This window comes from Cupressus sempervirens, chromosome 2 (assembly GCF_028749045.1).
Source record: "Cupressus sempervirens isolate cs-2001-9-10 chromosome 2, ASM2874904v1, whole genome shotgun sequence".
NCBI lineage: Eukaryota > Viridiplantae > Streptophyta > Pinopsida > Cupressales > Cupressaceae > Cupressus > Cupressus sempervirens.
In genome coordinates, this window is record NC_143119.1 from 519,316,959 (window position 1) to 519,333,986 (window position 17,028).

Consider the following 17,028-nt stretch of genomic DNA (forward strand, 5'->3'; position numbering starts at 1 on the left):
TCTACTATCCCATTTCTCTTTGGAGTTATAAGTGTTGATACATGTCTTTTGATTCCTCTTTCATTGAAAAACTCATTGAATTCATTTAAGATGAATTCTCCTTCTTTGTCTGATCTCAGGCATTTCAGATCCTTCCTTGTTTCTTTCTCAACTCTAGCCAAATACCATTTGAACTTTTGAAAAGAATCAAAATTATCTTTTAAAAATATTGCATTTATCATTCTAGAATAATCATAACAAATAGAATGAAATATATATCTCCAAAGTAGCTTTCGACACCTATTGGCCCACAAAGATCTATGTGAACTAGTTCCAAAACTTCTTTAGAATTGTAGGACTTACTTTTGAAGCTTCTTTTACTCATTTTACCAATTTGATATTTTTGGCACATTGCCCATCTCAGGTTTCTTCAGATAAGGTATGCCTCTTATTCTTTTGTTGTTTCTTATGGTGATCAGATTATCAAAGTTAACATGGCACATTCTTTTGTGCCATAGCCAACTTTCTTCTATCTAAACTATCAAGCATGTACTTTTAGCGAGATCTAGGTAAAACAAATTTCCTTTTGTCTGATTGCCAATTCCAATTAGTTTTCCTTTTCCAACCAATATTTTTTGATTGTGCTACATTGAGTAGATTATGTCCTAATCCTTGAACCCAATAGGAATTCTCACATTTGATTACATCGGTTAATGATATGATGCATTTTCCTTTTATATAACATGGTTCATTGTTTCCAAATCTAACATTCCACCATTATAGTGTTCCAAATATTTAAATTTAGTTGTATCACCAGTCATGTGATGACAACAACCATTATCTATGATCCATGTCTATTTTTTGTTAAGATAAGAGATAAGTGACATTTTTTTCATTTTCCTCATCATCAAATTCATCTTTAACACCAAAATAAACTACTTCATCTTCATCATTATCACTATCATAATATTTTGTAATGTAATATGATTTATTACCTTTTCCATTGTAGTCCTTGTAGATTTTGAATTCTTTCTCACCTTTGAACTTGTTTAACCTTTTTTCATCTTTATCTTCCTTTCTTAGACATGTTGTAGTAATATGACCAACTTCTTCACATGAGAAACAAATCAATGGAAATTTACCTCTCAATCTTTCTTTCCCTTTTTTTGTTCTTTTTGCTAGAAGAGCTTTAATGACTTCAAGATCTTCATTTGATTCTTCTTCTTCTTCACTATCAACTTGTTTTCATTTTGATTTCCCTCCTTTTCTACCAAGGGTTAATTTTTCTTTGAATGCAAATTCAGGTTTTTTAGAAGGAGCATAGTTATCAAAATTATCCAACTCAAAAGCAATAAATCTTCTCACAAGAGTATCTAGGGTTAAATCATGTGTTGGATTGCATCTCATCTCTTGAATAGTTGAAACTCTAATTGCCTAAATAGGAAGAAGAGTTCTTAGTACCTTGTTAATTACTATTTCATCATCAATTTTACCTCTTGAAGCTCTAATTGCACTTACACTTTCTTTGATTCTCTTATTGCACTGAGTAATGTTCTCACCTTGTTTCATTTTCAACTGATCAAACATACCTCTTAAACTTTCTACCTTGGCTCTTTGCACATTTTTATCACCTCTAAAGACTTTCTTTAGATTTTACCATATGTCAAATGTAGTAGGACAATATTTGACTCCATCAAATTTAGAATAGTGCAAAGAAGATGCAATATCAATCATCATAATATTGTGATCCTTTGCCTCTTTTATTTGCTCTGGAGTCATAGGTTTGGTTGGTGATGCATATTTATTCTCCAAGTAGAACACACCAACATCATTGATGCTTGATATATGTAGCTTCATCAACTCTTTCCATGCTGAAAAGTTTTCTCTATTAAGCTTAGGGATCTCCCTTCCGTAAGACATCACGATCTTCATCTTAGGTCCTTAAAACATTTTCCTACAAGCACCAGCTACTCTAATACCAATTGTTGGAAATGTAAGAGAGTAACTGAGAGGGGAGGGGTGAATTACTTACCACAAAAATAAAAGCATTGTCCCTTCGATGTCAAAACAAACTTTTTCTGATCATGCAATAATGACTTTCTTGGTCAAAATTAGAATTTTCTTGTCACTTGATTAACAAAGAAATCTCAAAATTTATTAATTTATTATATCCTTTAGTAACTTAGTTGACAAAATATAAAGCATAAGAAAATAACATGAACACATATAACACCAAGATTTAACGTGAAAAGTCAATTTTGGAAAAACCACCTTGCAACTAGTCAAAATAAGTTTCACTTTGATGAAGTGGGGCCTATTAGGAGCCAACCCTATTAAAGGTTACAAAACATATGGTTAAGTATGAGCCTGTTAGAGGATTTAGATCACCCTGCTAGGAGTGGCCCAGTTAGAGGTCTTCAAACACTTCAATCTTGAAATGTCACCTTGTTAGAGGATTTACAAAATGACTTTTGAGTCAACTCATAGATTTCTTTACTGCTACAATGGTTAGAAAACAACAATAATTTTGGTCTAAATTATGAAGCAACTTTATTTGTAGATTCAGATCTCTATCTAGGCTTGACCTTTAGATCATTTCTGATCAAATGTTCTTTGCACCTTATCTTCCACACTTTCTTTCTCTTCCTTTCCTTCACTTACATATCCATCTTATTTCCTTTTCCACTTATATCTTTTATCCTCATAACTTGACCTTTCTTGTATATCATAAGCTAGGAGAAGTTGGCTTGAATACCTTTTAAAAACATCAATAAACATCCAAATAGTCAACCTCAATCAATCAAATATTTGACAAATGCATTCTACTATCACTCGATCACTACTGGGATGGAAGGCTTGGTTGACACTATGACTCCTTCAATGCCCAACCACTCGGTCAATACTGCACACTTTTGATGCCCAACCACTCGATCAATACTACAAGTTTCTGATGCCTGATCACTCGGTCAATATTGTAACATTTTTATGCATGACCACTTGGTCAATACTACATTCTTTTGATGCTTGACCACTCAATCAATAATACAAGCAGGAATCCTTTTATTAATTAACCGGTTGGTTAATACTACAAAGTCTTCTTTGCCTGACAGCTCGATTAATATTGAGATATACAAGGTTAATACTATAAACTCTATATTGCTTAGTTAATACCAACATTTCTATAAAAATCAATGATAATATACAATTGAAGAATTGTTTCCAACAGAAGACGTGTCCAATATTGATGTCTATCTAGTCAAGGAGAGTGTGGATGCTTCTACTGATAATGTTAATAACAATATGTTAAGAGATCCTAGGTAGAGGATGACTTTTGTTGCCGATGTTACTACAGATAGGGAAAATGTTAACCTAGAGACTCCATTGACCCTTCAATGATTATTCTAGGTGACTCAAGCTCTGAGCATGGTCCTGATGTTTTGTAAGATGCTAGGAACAAGCTGTTGGACTTCTACAGGGTGAATAGATGGTCTTTCCATGAAATCAAAGACATAAATTTGAAGTTGCAAGCCATGGAGAGTAAATTGGATTCCTTGAAGTTGTTGTAGTTTTGGAAAATGATTATGTTGAAGGGATTAGCTTGGGTATTGGTGACAATGAAGAGATGATGAGAAAGGAGAAGGATGCTACTAGATTCGAGGAGATTGAGGACAAAGTCTCTTCTTTGGGAAATAAGAACACTGGTATTGAGGTTCCCTTTAGGGACATTATTGATTAGAGTTTCAATTTTTTGAAGGCTTTTGTAAAACATTTTAAGATCCTACTGGGTAAGTTGGAGAGTTTAGCGAATGAAAAATCCATTATTCAAGTCGGGGATGAGAAAGACAATCTTGAATGTTGTTATGTGGAGCCTAATTAGAGGGTGATCCCACAATAATGGGTTCCACTTTTTGACCAATTTTGACACTTAAATCAATATTTTTGCAACAAATGTCACATTCAAGTGACTATATCTCCAAAACTATAAATAATTTCAAGATGACATAAACTAGTGATTTTGAGTACTTTGTTCATACTTTGTAACCATATTTTTTAATCCAAAAAAAAATTTATTTATATCAAATTTTTTTATCTCCTCCGAAAAGTGGTACATAATAAAATTCAATATTTTTAAAGAGTGACAGTCTGTTTGACACACATAACTTTTTTTATAGAAATGATAATGAAGTAATTCTTTTGGTATTAGATTTGTAAGATCAATATCTAGAGGATGCATTTGGTTTGATTTATTTTGGTTGAATATTGTATAGTTTATGAAGTTTTGAAGTGACATGAATTGTAATTTAGACATACATTCTATTTGACATAGATAACTTGAAGTCAATTTATCATAAACCTAAAAGAAAAAAATTAAATAGAAAGGTATCTCAATAAGCTAGTTCCTACATATTTTTCAAAACTTTTTTGACCTAATTTACTAATTTTCCCAAGGTGTCGAAGTCGGTTGATGTTCAATCGGTAATGAATTGGTAATGAACCTATAATGAGTTAAACTCATATTTGAAAGTCTTAATGACTAAAATATGTATTACAATTATAGTCATTAGAAAGCTTGCTCCGAGCAGCATATTTTGACATTTTTTATTTTACAGTAGGAGATTATTCTCCTATAATTATGGGAGTCAAAAGAGCAACAAAAAAAAAAGGAAAAAGGGTTAAAATTTTCCTAATTTTACGCGTTCACACAAACATGGCGTTCGTACGAACATATTGGGCATGTTCCCACGAACGCATGTTTGCACAAACATATGAGACAAATAATCCAATAGCCAAAATTTTTATTTAACGTGTTCGTTCGAACATTTATAATAATTTGTGTTCGCACGAACATACAAAAAAGGCAAATTTATCAAGATCTCAAAAGGAAAAGTGGAATTTCAATCGCAAAATCGTCATTGCAAATATGTTCACACGAACATATTAGCAAGGTATGTTCGCGCGAACATACCTTATTTAAACTTAATATGTTTGCACGAACATAGAATGCTTAAATGTTCGGGCGAACATAGTTAACACGTTCAAGCGAACATACGTACAATTCTATATGCAAATTTTTCATCATTTTGCGATTTCCTTTGTCCCCCAAAAGTGGTACCCAGTATTGTGGGTTCACCCTAGACTAAGAGGCTATTTTTTTCTCATTTCGTTTGACACAATTTCTCCCCATATATTTTTGACAATGATTTGGGGGTAGAGCCCCAATGATGGGGTCAAGGGGCAACACCCCTTTGCGGGTCAAGGGACAACATTACTTGCGGGGTCCTAGGACAAAGCCTTAGGTGCACTCCCTATCATGATACAAGGTCAGGTTGAGGGGTAGCACCCCATAAGCCAAAAAGGAATTTACTATTGTTAAAAGGCATTAGGAGTTATTTTTCTATTGGATGACATATTCTAGCCCTAATTTTGTACAAGCAACAATTTTTTTATATAAAATGGCTTAGGGTTAGAAATTTTGTGATGTGTGATGATCTAATAGCTTCTTGCAACGATATTGAGTTGTAAAGGATTGCAAATTGTAATCAAATTGAAATCACTAGAGATTAATATTGTACTTGTTATTTGGTAGACGTTGTCCAAGGATTGGGTAAAGCATGTTAGTCTTTGTGTCTTCTATTCACTTATGTTTGTTTTATTCCTTTGTGATATTGGTTATATTTGCATGTAAATTGTTATATTTGTCTCTCTAATCCTAACATTGGAGACATTTTGTATGGTCCCAACAAAAGTACTAGATTTAGAACTAGAAAGAAGGATCATCTTGTTGCTAAGGAGTATCAAGACATTAGGGAAGTTGTTGATAAAATAGAGAAATTGGAGATATAAGTTATTGAGCTTCTTAAGTGTCTTGTGTAGTCTATTTGTGGATATGTCTTTTCTTTATTTTTTTTTATTTTTGATGTCTTTTGGTGGGTCTGTCTCTTACTATCGGGTTTTGCTAGCTAGATTCAATTTTGCTTCCAACATGTCATTTTGTTGTTGCACTATTTTGTTGGGCTCAAATGGTATATCTATAAGGACTTGATTTTGTAAAAGGTTTCAAGGCCCCTTCAAAACTTATTTTCTCCTAATCAAAAACTTAAAATTGTTAGTGCTTTAACTATGGCAGGCATAGGAAGTATTGAGACCCATTTGCATAGCAATCAAGAAAGAAAATGATTCAAGATTCATAGGAAGAGAGACTCAAACCAAATACAAAGAAGAGAATAACAAAGATAATCAAATATTCTAAAATTGTTAGTATTAATCACAAATACTTTTGACAAGTAAATAAATGTATTTTTTGTATAATTATTGATCTAACTATTTTAAACTCTCAATAAAAATATAAAATGATAGAACATTATATTTGATAGCGTAACCTTAAAACATTAGAAATTAGATATTTGGTAATGTTACCTTAAAACATTGGTAATAGTATAAGACTAAGAAAGCAAATGAAATGTCATTCACACAAAGAAAAGAATAAAAACAAGTGCCACATAGTGACTTAGTACTTGCCTTTAGTCTTTATATAAAAATAGTTTTAATTTAATAAATTTATTATAGTTAATAAAATATTTTAATTAATAAAAATATTATATATTTATATTTTTCTATAATGATATTAATTATAATTTAGATTTATATATTATTTAATTAATATAATTATTGATACATATGTTTTATTGCATATATATCATGTAATACTATCATATTATAAATAATTTATAATATCTTTATAGTAATAATATTTCTTAAATGATTATACAATATAAGAAATATTTTTTTTAGTATTCTTAATTGAATGACAAAAATTATATTATAAAAAAGGTAATATTAAAATATTAAAATATAAACTAATCTACTTACATCGAAAACTATTAAAAATGAATCACATTCACCTGAATAAAAATTTCAGGCTAATATAAAAGCTAAATGAATTCACCCAATCAAATCTTAGCAAAATATTTTTTTAAATTATAAAGTTAAAAATCTTGCATCTATACTTATTAGTTTCATAACAAAAATTAAATTCAATTAATTTAATTCATACAAATCAAAAAAATTAATTATTAGTTAAAAGCCTAAAATTCAAAATGTGTTACAATAGTACTTAGCTCACATACTAAAATACTAATTTGAAAGGAACAGTTTATAATGTTCTAGGAATAAGTCCTCTCCTACTGAGTAGGAGAGTCAATAAATTTGACTCGAATGATAAACAATATGTTAGAATTTGAGGAAAAATAAATGATAGTAAAGACAGGTGGGGTACTTTGAGAATGTAAGAGGACCAACCGCAACTAAGACATACGACAAACCAACGTGCCCGACTTTCTGGAGAGTCTCTGGAATCATATCATCACTTAGCAGTTTGATCGAGTTTGAGAATATTTTACTGAGATCAACTCTCATGTTACACTTGTTTCATTTCAACAGAAGAATTTGTTTTTCAAACACTCTTCCCCTACAATACATACATACTTTAGTCAGTCCCGTACTGAAATATGCATAATTTGTAAGGATAAAACAAGACACAAATCAACAATTCCTGAAGCAAGATCACTTTTTTCTATTCTTTACATTTCGTACTATATTGAAATATGTGATCCGAACATTAATTTGAGCATGCCATTCAATTCAGAAGCAACATTGTTATTGTTCAAATTTATATGATCAAGAAATCAACAAAACAGGGAGGAGCTATGAGAATGTCGATTTGATTCATTCTTAGAGTTGATGGAATCAAAATCATGTCGCTTTTCTTGCATATAAAGAATTAAGAGTCAGAGGAGCATGGCCAGCGCCGAAGGCCCTGATGTGATCTTTCAAGGAGCGCTTGTGTTTGAAATCTGATCCGCAGCTGCAATACCAGAGCTTCCCGCAGTTCTTCTCATGGGTTCTCCAGTCCCCTCTCACGGCGAATGCCTTGCCACATTTGGAGCACATGAAAGGTTTGCCGCCGTGCTTCCTCTTGTAGTGCGTCTGCAGTGTGCGGAAGTCCTTCAATGCCTTCGCCCGCGGATGCTGAATGTTGTTTCTGCATCCCTCCGCACAGCAGTAACACGGCAGCTTCGGCATTGCAGCGGGCTGTGTGCCCCTCAGCGATTCTGGCCCTTTCCTGTACTGCGATCCATGCCCCCACATGTGCATCTGCCATTCAGTTTTCAGCCCATCAGATTTATTTCACAAATTAATGAAAATGAATGAATCTTGTGATAATATTTGAGATTCACTTGATTTTCCATTCTAAAAATTAACTCGCAGTTTTGAATATAATCATATCAAATTCATCTTTAAGTCATGTGGAAGAGTGGTAATCACAGTCTTCAATCTAATCAAATCAAATTTATCTAGAAATCATTTGGAAGAAGGGTGCCCTGTTTAAATTTTCTGTGTATTGAACTTCCATGAAATATGGCGCAGTTGAAGCTAGATCAATTTAAACTTTGGGAGATCTATTGTTACTGTCAAGCTATTGTGCATCTATGGTCTCTGTTTCCAAAAATTTCAACCACTCTTCAAATTCTGAAATCTTAGGCAAAATATAACCAGTAGTTGGTTCAGCACAACCATAGATCAAATTCATCTTAAAATCATGTGGAAGGGTGGTGTTCTGTTTGGATTTCAGTGTATTGGACTTCATGAAGTTTGCCATAGTTGAAGCTATTGCAACTTTCAGGCTATTGTGCATCTATGTTCTCTGTTTCTTAAAACTTCAATCTCACTCTTCAAGCTCGAAAACATGAGGTAAAACATAACCAGTGGTTGGTTCAACACAACCATAAAATGTGCCTTGGAGGTTTGGAGTTTGTGTTGAATACGAAGTAAAACAGGAATAAAAGATAATTTGGTGAATACATCCACAGGAACCAGGGGAAAACTCTATTATTGATATTTCAAATTGCAAATTGTTTACTCATACAGCAATGAGCGTACTTAAGCTATGAATGCATACTACATTATCCACAATGTTTTCTTTTGAAGTCCTAAAAGCGATGAATGCGAACAGTCATCTAATGAATAGTCCACTAATCTAAGACCAAAACAAGTTTATCTTTGCTACTCTTAAGTTTATTTTTTCATGCTCTTTATCAGAAATAAAGATCTAAGCTTGTCTGGAGAAGAACAAGGAACTGGGATTTGAAAACAGGACAACTTCAGTTATAAATTTAAGTCAAGAACAAGAGAATTGATACTGAGTATGAAGAAAGACAAAGATAATATCCATCTTGAAAAACTAACATTTTAAAATGAAAGTGAACTTAACAATCCATCATTTATACATTCTTGGTGCTCAAATAAAATGTTATTTGTCTATATTTAATAATGTGCTACTTGTAAACCCAGATTGTGAATGAATCCTAAATTCCTTTAAAGTGAAAGTTATTGATACCTGCATGTTGTTATAGCGATTGAAGGCCTTGGCACAGAGTGGACAAAAGAACTGTGAAGCTCCAAGCAGAATCTCTGCTTCTGTAGGAATCCTGTATTCTTGCAACTCATGGGGAATCTCACTCTCAGAGGATGAACTGTTAGGGGGCCCTATTTGCAAAGCCACAGTCACATTGTATTCTAATTCCTCTGGATCTCCCCCAACTGGCTCTTCTCTTGCAGAGCTCAGAATGGAAAGAAAAGGCAGAGCCTCTCTCAAAGGTGGTGACTCAGGCTGTTGTGGCAGCTCATGGAAGAGTAGAGCATTATTACTACTAGGCTGACTGCCAACATTCATCAAATAATTCTTCTCCCTCTCTATCTTCATACAGACATCTTCTTGACCCACAAATGAATCCATGCATACAGTTTTAACTTTTTATTCCTTCTCTCAAGCTCCCATTGTGTTCATCATTGTTGTTATATGTCTTGCTATTCATTTTCTTATTCTAATTGTCCAGGCAAAACACTTTAGACAAAGATAGTCTTGTCATTTTGTCATTCAGTATAGAAGATTGTGGATAGGAAGTACTTTTGTATTTGTAACAGTCATACTTGTTTCCTTGCCAAATGGTGATTTAAGCAGCTCTTCAAAACCCAAGACTATTGATATTTTCATTATTAAGATTGGATGTTTGCTCTGATCATAAATGAGGGGGGCATTTAGTTTTGGATAGAGCAAGTGTGATAAAATTGATTTATAGTGTCTAAATATTAAATTGAAATATTAATTGAGATGATAGTAAATATGAAATTCAAGTTCAAGAAGAAGATATTGTTTAGCTATTTTTTATGCTGTTTTTGTTATGTACCAAAGAAAAATAGATATATGTGATGTAGTAATAACTTTTAATTCTAGATATAATTGCATCAACTATCTTGACTAATATCTAAGATTTTAAATTTTGTAAGTCTACATTATCTGAAATTCAATTTGTTTTTCCTTTATATATATTATATTTAATAGTCCGTTGAGTGATATTTAAAGTTCTGGACTTCCTTCTACCTTAGTTAAATCCTTCTTGTTACTTACATGATCAAGAGTGCAATAATATAATATTCTTATAATGAAGATTGAAGCTCTATTTGTTTCTAAACATACATGCAGCAAATCTATGATCAATGATGGTTACGGTTCTACTCTCTTGACTAGATGCTCTTCACTATACATTTCCCCTTTGATAATGCCGTATAGAAACGTAGAATTATGTCTCAATTTGAAGACTAATATGAAAGCCAATGGACAGCAGTTTGATTTTATGGTGAATGGGCATGATCTTTTCCAGCCTAAATAAACTTCATGTTTTACCTCATGAAAGATATATATAAGCTCACGAATAAATTTACAATAAGCATCCCTCTCTTGTAGTCATAGAAGCTTTGCCCCCCCTACTTTGAACATGTTGTGCAGCCTTAGCTGTAACACATTCCTTAACGGTGACCATTGTTTGTTCTTTCTTCCTCTAAGCAAAATAGAATCTTTCTTTTTGTTGCTAACACAACCAGCAGAGAAATGACTCACTTCACAAAAATGGTGAAGAGAACCAGAGTCTAACATGTTTCAAAGTCCTGACTCACGTTTTGTTAATAAACAAGTAAAAACATGTATATTTTTTATTAAAAAGATCGTGTAATACAAACTGCAAACATATATTCCTGGTTCATTTGAAGGAATAAAACACATTCATGTCTACACCAAAGAGTATGATTCTTTGTTTTACTTATGAATTATATTTTGAAATCTTGTGAACAGGCTGTGTGTGTAAAGTCCAAAAGCATATGTGACAGCAATGTTTGTGTAGAGTCCAAAAGCATATGTAGTCTTTAAGGGAAGGGTAGTGGAGATTTAAAGACCACTGGAGTCTCGTTCATCTTCCGTAGATACAACTCTTACTCTTTCTAAAGTTTTGAATGACTGGAACGAATTGCTTCTTATCTACGACACTCTTTTTGTTTTATTAACTTAAAAGTTGTTCCACCGCCCCTATTTTATACTGACCACCTTCAATAAAACAAACCAGTGTTATTTTTAACAGTCCATTATCACAAATCCCTTGATCAAAAACAGACGAACAGATAACTTCATCTCTTTATATAAATCTTCCCGAAAGAAAAGATCCTCATACAAACCCGAAAAGAAAAAGACAAATCTATGTACCCTGGCCTGCACCAAAAACAATTATCCGTGCTGGGTGTTGAATATATGGTCAATTCATGGTTTTGTGGTTTCTGCCATTGAGATTACCATGTTATTATTGAGTTTTCACTTGATGTTATTATTCAATACTTACATTACTAGCACTTGTCCGCTTTTGTATGTCCAACGGGTAAGCCATAGAACCTTTCATTTTCCAAAAAAATTTAAATGGTTTTTCCTGAAAACCAATATGAAATTCTAACAATTATTAGGAAATTGTGAACTATATAATTTTCTTTAATTAAAAATATAAAATTTTCTTCAAAAAATCAAATATATATATATATAATTTGAATTAAATTGTGATCTAAAATTCAAACTATATCATTAAACAATATCTTTACCATTTGATTATTTAAGAAAAATAGCAACAAATTTAATTTTGCTGGTGATAATAATTTCTATAAATTAACATCTTTTATATATTATAGAAATAAATTATATTCTTAATTTACAATAATGTAAGCTCTAGCCTAACTTCTTGGAAACTTACTCATATTATTGTTTCTATTTTTAACAAATCTTAATATTCAATTTATTTCTATCATGTAAATATAGATATAAATCTATATTACAACATCTATATATTATAGTAATTATGATTTTTTTTTGATGAATAATAAACTATGCATTTGATTTTTTTTTTATGAATTATAATCTATGCAAGAGTTCACACGGCCGAAGCCTGAATTATAAACTATTCATCAAAAAAACATAAATAGCAACCTCAAGTGGCTAAAGCAGTGCCTGATAAGGAAGGTGGCTCATCGCGATCATGGAATCCTTAATCATCTTTGGGATTGGGAGGCGGACCGGGAATAGTCCAACCGTCAGTAATAGCATTAGTAGCCTCAGTGGCCTGGTCAGCATCCTTCATATCTACTCGTGAAGGTGAAATAGCCAATTCCAAGCGAAAAGGCCATTTCCCAGAGACCACTCGTCGAGCACCAAGAGGAGGAGCCAGGGACCAACCAGTGCCACCACGGGGTAGGGAAATTGAGTGGTGCCTCCATCCATCATCACCACTACTAGGAGAGCGGTGGCAGGAAGCCTAGGAATGCAGAGTATGTGAGTAGCGGCCTGAAGAGTTACGCCTCAGACGACAGCCTCTAGGCATCGAGGTATCAACCAAGGCATCTGGAGGTACCTTGGCAATAGTAGAAGGGGCATTGCCCCAATGATTAAGCAACTCTTGTAGGTGGGCCACCTCCAAGGCCACTTTGTTAGCTTGAACTTGAATCTGTATCATTACATTATTAAAAATGCATGCCTTAGTGTACATAGCAATATTAATATCAAGAAGATTGTGAGTGAAAAGAACAACATTTCTATCTTTCCACAAGGTGAACAAAATCTCCATCCTGAAGGTATGCCAAATCTAGGTAAATTTCTGAGGGATCCTGGGGGAATCACCCAAAATAACCATGTGCCAAGAAAATGGTTTAGGCTAAAAAGGCTTAAAGAAATCATGAATCTAGTGCCAATAATTTTGAGCATGTCTACAAAATCAGAAAACATGTAGAAAAGACTCTAGTTGTCCACAGAATGGACATCTAGGATCTAGAACCCCAATATGCTTGAGTCAAGGCCCAAGGGGAAGGCCTTGAAAAGCTAGGCACCAAGTGGAATAGGCAATCTTGGGTTCTATAATAGCACTCCAAATAGTGTCAAAGTGCTTTATCCATTGAGAAAGAGAAGATTACAAGTGTCATCTCTAATTGAGCATATCCACCATCGGCAGATGCAGAGATTATAATTTTCTAAATAGACATTTTATATAATAAAGTTTTGAAAATCTAAAATTTGTTTTTTAATTATATTTTATTTCTAAAAAATATCTCTTTATTGTAAAATATGTTTTACCTATAAATCAAATATCAAATTTATTATTTATTATTATTTACTTTCTTTAATAATATTATCTTACTTTCCTTAATGATTTTATCTCATTGAAAAGTGTAGTTTCTATTTCCTATGAACACTTATAAACTAGCACTTGCACCTTTAAGAGGTGCAAGGGTTTAGCCCATAGTCTTATATTACAGTCATAAAAATGTTGAATTTTATTGTTTGGAAAGTTAATGAAATGTCCCTTTACTGATTTTGCATGGTATTTCCAGCCTCAAATCAGATCTTTAAAATCAAACAACCAATATTACAAAGATCTGCCAATTTCCCAATAAAACCCAAATCGGGTATGTCCAAATTAGTGCCAAAATACTTCACAACTTCACAAATTATTAATAAATCTGAGAATGGACATTTTTACAAAAATTTCAGCAGCATAACAGCCTACAAAATGACATTTCCAGATTTGTATAGCCTTTACACAACAACTCACAAATGTAAGACAAAACTATGCTCAATCGGGCTCCCGAAATTAACACACAATGCCCAAAAACACCACAAAAACACTCATAAACTATCTCAGAAGTTTAATCATGACCCAATACATATATTCAGCTCTATTTTAACATCTTAAAGTCTGAAATACAGCAGCAACCCAAACTGATATGAAACACTCAACTAAAAATACCAAACTCAAACCAAAAACAACTCCGAAAACCCACAAATCGGCACTATTCAACACAAAGGAAAACTTTGTATGAGCATGCACATGGAATGGCTTCAAACTCCCATCCTTAGCCTTCCTGAAAACCTACAAACTCCCGTTCTTGGGTCTCCTTCTCCACAGGTTTGACAGCCTCTGAAGAACAACAAGAAAATTAGCAAAAATCAAGTTCTGGAATGAGCCCAAAATGCCTCCAAACCCCTTAAAAGAGGGCATAAACCTAACTCATGTCCAAGAGGGGTTAATAAAATATAATTTAATAATAATTTTTATTTATTAGTCCATTGGTTTCCAAAGATTAGCCCCTTTTTTCGAAACTTCACCTTTTTGGAGCTTGCCTGCCTTAGCAAAGTTTATTATTTTTTTAATTATTTGAAAAGGGGACATGACAAGTCCTCCCCTCCCAAATATTGCTTGTCCTCAAGCAATGAAGGTTGGAATTCTCAAGAATATGTGCTCCTTCCCAAGTTGCATCCTCTAGTGGTAATACTTTCCATTTGACCAAATGCTCTATGACGCTCCTATTTCTCAACCTTTTCTCTCTTGTATCCAAAATCTCTTCTGGTATCAAAACTAATTTCCCTTCATCATCAAGAGGTGATAATTCTGTAGATACTATGATTTGCTGGCCTAGAACCTTCTTTAAGAAAGATACATGAAAAATATTATGTATTTTGCTGTTTGGTGGGAGCTCCAATTCATAAGCTACCTCTCCTACCTTCTTGATGATTTTATAAGGCCCATAGAACCTTGGCTTGAGTTTCTCTGCCCCACTCCTCTTCAAGGTGCTTTGCTTATATGGCTGTAACCTAACAAATACCAAATCTCCCACCTCAAAAGATCTTTCAATCCTTTTCCTATCAGCATATATCTTTTTTTGGTTCTGTGCATGTTGTAGATTATCCTTGAGGGACCTTATTATGTCTTGGCTTTGCTTGATGAAATCACTTGCTGCGGGTACTCTGCTATAGGAAAGTATTAGATCAACAAAGGAAAGGGAATCATAACCATAAAGAGCACGAAAAGGAGGCATACCAATAGACATGTGATGAGATGTATTGTAACAATACTCCTCTAGGTGTAACCATTTCACCCAAGCATGTTGTTGATTTGAAACATAGTTCCTCAAATATCCCTCTATCCATTTATTAACTATCTCTGTTTGTCCATCTGTTTGAGGGTGATAGCTAGTACTGGGAGTGAGTTCAGTTCCTGCCAAATGAAAGAGCTCCTTCCAAAAAGAGCTGAGGAATCTACTGTCCCGGTCACTAACAATGTTTCTAGGCAAACCATGTAATCTAAAAATTTCCTTGAAGAACAATTCGGCCACTTGTGATGCCTTGAAATCAGATGTGATAGGAAAGAAATGTGCATACTTAGTTAGTCTATCTACCACCACATATATGCAATCCTTACCTTGAACCTTGGGCAACCCAGTGATGAAATCCATGGAAATACTTTCCCATTTTTGTTCGGGAATAGGAAGTGGCTGCAACAACCCTGCAGAAAAATTTTGCTCACTCTTGCTTTGTTGGCATACCATACATTCCTTAATGTGTTTAAGGACATCCTCCTTCATACCCTTCCATGAAAATCACTCTCGAATTTGCCTGTATGTCTTGAAGTATCCCTGATGACCAGCCAAAGGTGTGTCATGAAAGGCCCTCAATATCCTCTCCTTAGTTTTTGACCCTGGCACTAAGAAGATCATGTTCTTGTAATAAATCAATTCATCAACAACCTTGTACCTGTTATCATCCACTAACTTATCCAAAATCTTGGTGGCAAATGAATCTTTAGCATACTCTAAAATTATGGAGACTTTCCAATCAACAGAGATAGATGATAAGGAACACAAAGTGGGCTTTCTTGAGAGAGCATCAGCAACCACATTATTCTTTCCTTTCATGTATTCAATATCAAAATCATAAGCTTGCAATTTGCTTACCCATTTTTTTTGGTGATCATTCAAATCCCTTTGGTTCAAGAAGAACTTGAGGCTATTATGGTTTGTCTTTACAATGAATCTCCCACATACCAAATATTGTCTAAACTTATGAAGTGCATGCATGATTGCCAACATTTCCTTATCATAGATGGAGTAACCTTTCTCTGATTGATTTAATTTCCTACTCTCAAATGCTATTGGATGTCCCCTTTGAGTTAGGACAGCCCCTATACCTTCTCTGGGAAGCATCACATTCAACAACAAAAGGTAAAGAGAAATTTGGAATTGCAAGCACAGGGCATGAACTCATTACCTCCTTAAGCTTATCAAATGTTTTTTGTGCCTCTTTTGTCCAAACAAAAGCTCCTTTCTTTGTCAAATCAGTCAAGGGGGCAGCAAGCTGAGAAAATCCCTTGGCAAATCTCCTATAGTAGCTACACAACCCGAAGAAACCTCTCAACTATGTAAGATTAGTGGATGGAGGCCAATCCAAAATTGCCTGGATTTTTTGTTGATCAACCTATACTCCTTTAGAACTTATAATATGTCCCAAATATAGGATCTCTGTCAAACCAAACTCACATTTAGATAGCTTAGCATAGAAGGATTTCTGCTCCAAGATTCCCAAAACAGTGTCTATGTGCTTTAGATGCTCTTCCCATGTTTTACTGTATATCAAGATATCATCGAAAAATACCAAAACAAATTTTCGAAGATGCTGACTGAATACCTTATTCATATAAGATTGGAATGTTGCAGGTGCATTAGTGAGTCCGAATGGCATAACAAGAAATTCAAAGTGCCCATAGTGACATCTGAAAGCAGTCTTTTCCACATCTTCACTCCTCATTCTGATTTGATGGTAGCCTGATCTTAAGTCAATTTTTGAGAAGTATA

The 17,028-nt window shown here is 33.6% G+C and overlaps 1 protein-coding gene across 1 annotated transcript; it reads right to left on the reverse strand.

The window, feature by feature from the left end:
• Nucleotides 1-843: 843 nt before the first annotated feature.
• Nucleotides 844-10,033, reverse strand: LOC149573235 (zinc finger protein WIP5-like). The gene is made up of 5 exons (XM_089815930.1): nucleotides 9,970-10,033; nucleotides 9,377-9,789; nucleotides 7,755-8,133; nucleotides 2,613-2,636; nucleotides 844-896 (listed from the first exon to the last, which is right to left on the reverse strand). Exons 1-5 carry the CDS (start codon nucleotides 10,031-10,033, stop codon nucleotides 844-846), a joined length of 933 nt encoding a protein of 310 aa, XP_089672056.1.
• Nucleotides 10,034-17,028: the final 6,995 nt, after the last annotated feature.